The sequence below is a fragment of the Otolemur garnettii genome, unplaced genomic scaffold, assembly GCF_000181295.1.
Source record: "Otolemur garnettii isolate 467f Iridium unplaced genomic scaffold, OtoGar3 scaffold00031, whole genome shotgun sequence".
Lineage (NCBI taxonomy): Eukaryota > Metazoa > Chordata > Mammalia > Primates > Galagidae > Otolemur > Otolemur garnettii.
This window is the reverse complement of record NW_003852426.1, coordinates 2,515,905-2,520,110: the sequence shown is the minus strand read 5'-3', so window position 1 is coordinate 2,520,110 and position 4,206 is coordinate 2,515,905. Positions and strand designations below refer to the sequence as shown.

Below are 4,206 nucleotides of genomic sequence, written 5' to 3'. Positions count from 1 at the left end.
TCAAGTTTGAACCCGCCACCCTTGGTATATAGGGTCAGCACCTTACCAACCCAGCTGCAGGCCATGCCCATCACCAGGCTATTTTTAGAGACTGGGTCTTGCTCTTGCTCAGGCTGATCTTGAACCCATGAGCTCATGCAATCCACTTGCCTCAGCCTTCCAGAGTGCTGGGATCACAGGCATGAGCCACTTCGCTCAGACTCTAAATGAGATTTTTAAAAAAGATTAAATGAGATAAGGCATGTAAAGCCCTTAGCCAAGACTGCACATGGTAAGTCTAAAGTAAATAGTCCCTGTAATTAATGTCTGCAAAGCACTGATTGGTTTCCAGTGGGTAATAAGTTCTCAAATAAGTGGTAAGAATTGTCAAGAGGCTGGCTGGGCATGGTGGCTCACGCCCTTAATCCTAACCCTGGAAGGTAGAGCCAGAGGATCACTTGAGTCTGAGACCAGCCTGAGGAAAAGCAAGTCATCTCCACCCCTCTCTCCACTAAAAATAGGAAAATTAACAGGGCGTGCTGGCACATGTCTCTAGTCCCAGCTGCTCCAGAGGCTGAGGCAGGAGGATAGTTTGAGCCCAGGAGTTTGCAGTTGCTTTGAGTTAAGCTGAGACCTTGGCACTCTTGCCCACCTGCTGGGTTACAGAGTTGAGTTCTGTCTCACAAAAAATCCCAAAGGAGGGCAGCGCCTATGGCTCAAAGGAGTAGGGCACTGACCCCATATGCCGGAGGTGATGGGTTCAAACCCAGTCCCAGCCAAAAACTGCAAAAAAAAAAAAAGTAAACCCAAACCAAAACAAAACAACAAAAAGAACTGCCACAATAAAAATCTGTCCTGAAGGCTGAGGCTTGCAATTTAGTTAAAAAACTAAAACAAAAGTGGAGTGGCGCCTGTGGCTTGAAGGGGTAGGGTGCGGGTCCCATGTGCTGGAGGTGGCAGGTTTAAACCCAGTACCAGCCAAAAACTGCAAAAAAAAACGCTAAAAGAAAGGCCACACGCAATGGCTCAGGACTGTAATCCTAGCACTCTGGGAGGCTGAAGTGGGTGGATCACTTGAGCTCACAAGTTCCAGACCAGCCGGAGCCAAGAGTGAGACCTCCCTCTCTACTAAAAGTGAAAAACGGAGGAAGAGGATCGCTGGCGCCCAAGTTTGAAGTTGCTGTGAGCTATGACGCCCACAGTATGCAGGTTGTCCACCGGCACAAGCCGGCTTTGGCACAACCCACGCGACCAAAGTGAGTCTGTCTTGAAGGAAAAATAAACAAGCAAAATTTACGTGATGAGTACATTAGAGTTTATTATACTATTCTATTTTGGTGTAATGTTTGAATTTCTTTTCTTTTTTTTTTTTTGAGACAGAGCCTCAAGCTGTCCCTGAGTAGGATGCTGTGACATCACAGCTCACAGCAACCTCCAACTCCTGGGCTCAAGCAAATCTCCTGCCTCCGCCTCCCAAGTAGCTGGGACCACAGGCGCCCACCACAACGCCCGGCTATTTTTTGGTTGCAGCCGTCATTGTTTGGCGGGCCCAGGCTGGATTCGAACCCGCCACCTTAGGTGTACGTGGCTGGCGCCTTAGCCACTTGAGCCACAGGCGCCGAGCCATGTTTGAATTTCTTAACAAAAAACTAAAACGCTGCAGTAATTTATCGGGGGCAGTAAAATAGGAACGCTAATCCTGCTTGGTAGACCTGGATTTGTCAATTCTGCCACTCTTGTTCATCTAAGTGTAGTCATATGTAAAATGAACGTTAAATCCTATCTCAGATGTTGCTAGGCTTTTAAAAATAAGACAATTATAAGCCTTAGTATTTTTGTTAGCAAAAACTAAGTGCTTACTAAACAGGCGTTTCAGAATTCTTAACTGAAATAGGACACATACCTGGTTATAAACTACGGGTCTGAGTCTCACAAAGGCTGGGCACCCCGGCAGTGTCGTAGGGATAGGAACTCAGACCCCTATCGCGGGCATTGGGTGGGGTGGGGCGGGGGCAGAAAACGGTAATTCTCCCAACCTCTGCCAGGGGAAGAAGCATGGCCGGCCCCTAAATTGTATATGTCAGGGTCTTGTCTTTCGGTCCACTCTGACTCCCACTTGCCCCCAATTCCCAAACTGGAAGTCGCTTCTTTTCTTGAACAAAGTTCTAAAAGGGAGTGGCACGTCCCCTAGATCGCACACCGCCGGTGTGGAACGTGACGTCCGCAGGTTGCCCACCGGCACAAGCCAGCTTTGGCACAACCACGCGACCACAAGTGAAACAGCTCTCAGGCCGCCCCCAACCGCCTGTGGTAAGGGCGACTTCCGGAGGCGCCAAAGGAAGGGCGTAGCGAGGGCGATAGTAAGGGAAAGACAGGATTTTAGGTAGCTAGGACAGTGCCTCCTGAAATTGTCTGCCAAGACTTCAAGACAGATTAACGATGCATATTGCCCAGGCTCCAAACTTCAAAGTCCATACAACCGTGTACAGCCTTTTTTTTTTTTTTTGGTAGGCGTAGAGTTCTACCGGTAATTTTTTTTTCAGGCAATTATAGCGGCCACCTCAACCTTCTATCGTTCAAGCGCGCGCACAAGAAAAGATCGCTGCCAAAGCGGGTGGAGCGTGCTTAAGTGGGTACGCATGCGTAGTGCGACGCACGCAGGCGCAGTACGGTCCCCCGGGCGACAGCGGCGGCGGCTCCTTGGGTCGGCTCCCTCCCATCTAGGCCGGCCCCGGTCCGTCTCTCCCCCAGGAACTCACTGTTTGGGGCTTCGGACTTTCTCGTCTTGCCCCACAAAAGTAAAGCTCAGGGACCTGGGGGAAGCCGGAAGTACCGCCTCGAGATCCCCAAATACTATCGGGGAAACGGAAGTAGCCGTCGGTGGCAGATTGGGGAGACCGGAAGTGACGGTACCCTGGGGAAGTCGGGGGCGGAGCCGCGGGGAGGTGGTGGTGGTGGTGGTGTGTGTGTGTGTGTGTGTACGTGCGCGCGCGTGTGTTTGGCTGTGTTTTGGTTACTTGGTTTTGCTGGAACGCCGTGAAAAGGCGGAAGAGGGGGGCAGTCAGCTAGCCGGTCGCCCCCCGCCCCCGTGAGTGCTGTCTCGGGCTTGTAGTGATTTAGGCGGGTTCGATGGGCGTGGCGCGCGTGCGCGAAGCCACACTCTCCTCAGTCTGGCGCGACCCGGGTTCTCGCGTTGTGCCAGGATTTGCTTACCTCAGCCCTTGTGCTATCGTGACCAGTGATGACACTGGTCTCTGGTCTTGTGCTTCCGTCTCCTTCCTAACCCAACTGGCCCTGCCTTATTGTGATTGGCGTCGTGGAGCCCCTCCCACCTCCCGTTCTCCAGGTCCCTATGCCGTCGATGTCCTGCCCTTTGTGTTTCTCTCCCTGTGCCCCGGAATCAGAAGGGGGATGGGGGCGGGTGTGAGTGTGTGTGCCTGTGCGGGAGAAACTTTTTAGGTATTGGGGCGGAGATTCATGCCAGGGAGGCTTCCGGGTTTATAAAGTCTGTTTTGGACGACATCAAACCTCCCTCCCTCGGTCCTTCCTTAGAGGGCTGTTGGCCATGGAGCCCAATGATAGTACCAGTACCGCTGTGGAGGAGCCTGAGAGCCTGGAGGTGCTGGTGAAGACCCTGGACTCGCAAACTCGGACCTTTATTGTGGGGGCCCAGGTGAGACACCAATATTTTTGGAAGACACCTCTTGTAGGCCCCTTAACTGGGGGATGATCCTGATCTTCTGGTCCTCAAGTTTTCACCGATCTCTTTGTTAATATTCTAGAAAGAACAGTTTCATGTTTTTAGTTGAGAGGGTATGGTTTCTGTTGAGTAGGGCTGATTTTGTTCTGCCTTCCTTCATGTTAATAGAACTCAATCTACAAGGAATTCAGAGGAAGGAGGAATCTGTCATTGTCATGAGTGGGCTCCAGCCCAATGGGATAAACATGGATTCTGCCTTTGGGAAGGAACCCCAAAAAGTATATATTAGAAATTGGTCAGATCTTGGATCAGCGCCTGTAGCTCAGTGGCTAGGTGACTAGCCACATACACCTGAGCTGGCGTGTTCGAGTCCAGCCTGGGCCTGCCAAACAACAATGACAACTATAACCAAAAAAATAGCTGGATGTTGTGGTGGGCGCCTGTAGTCCCAGCTACTTGGGAGGTTGAGGCAAGAGAATCACTTAAGCTGGAGGTTGCTGTGAGCTGTGATGCCACAGCACTCTACC

At 51.4% G+C, this 4,206-nt stretch overlaps 1 protein-coding gene across 8 annotated transcripts in view; it reads left to right on the top strand.

Moving 5' to 3' along the window:
* The first annotated feature begins 2,594 nt into the window (after positions 1-2,594).
* Positions 2,595-4,206, top strand: part of BAG6 (BCL2 associated athanogene 6) — a 14,591-nt gene continuing 12,979 nt past the window's right edge. For 7 of the 8 annotated variants that reach the window (XM_012804765.1, XM_012804760.1, XM_023512830.1 and 4 more), the window contains exons 1-2: positions 2,605-2,888; positions 3,532-3,652. In XM_012804765.1, coding sequence (XP_012660219.1) covers positions 3,545-3,652 — 108 coding nt within the window. In that variant the 5' untranslated portion in view covers positions 2,605-2,888; positions 3,532-3,544. Of the gene's footprint in view, positions 2,889-3,531; positions 3,653-4,206 lie in introns of all 8 variants that reach the window. The other variant, XM_003789006.2, reaches the window with a different exon arrangement.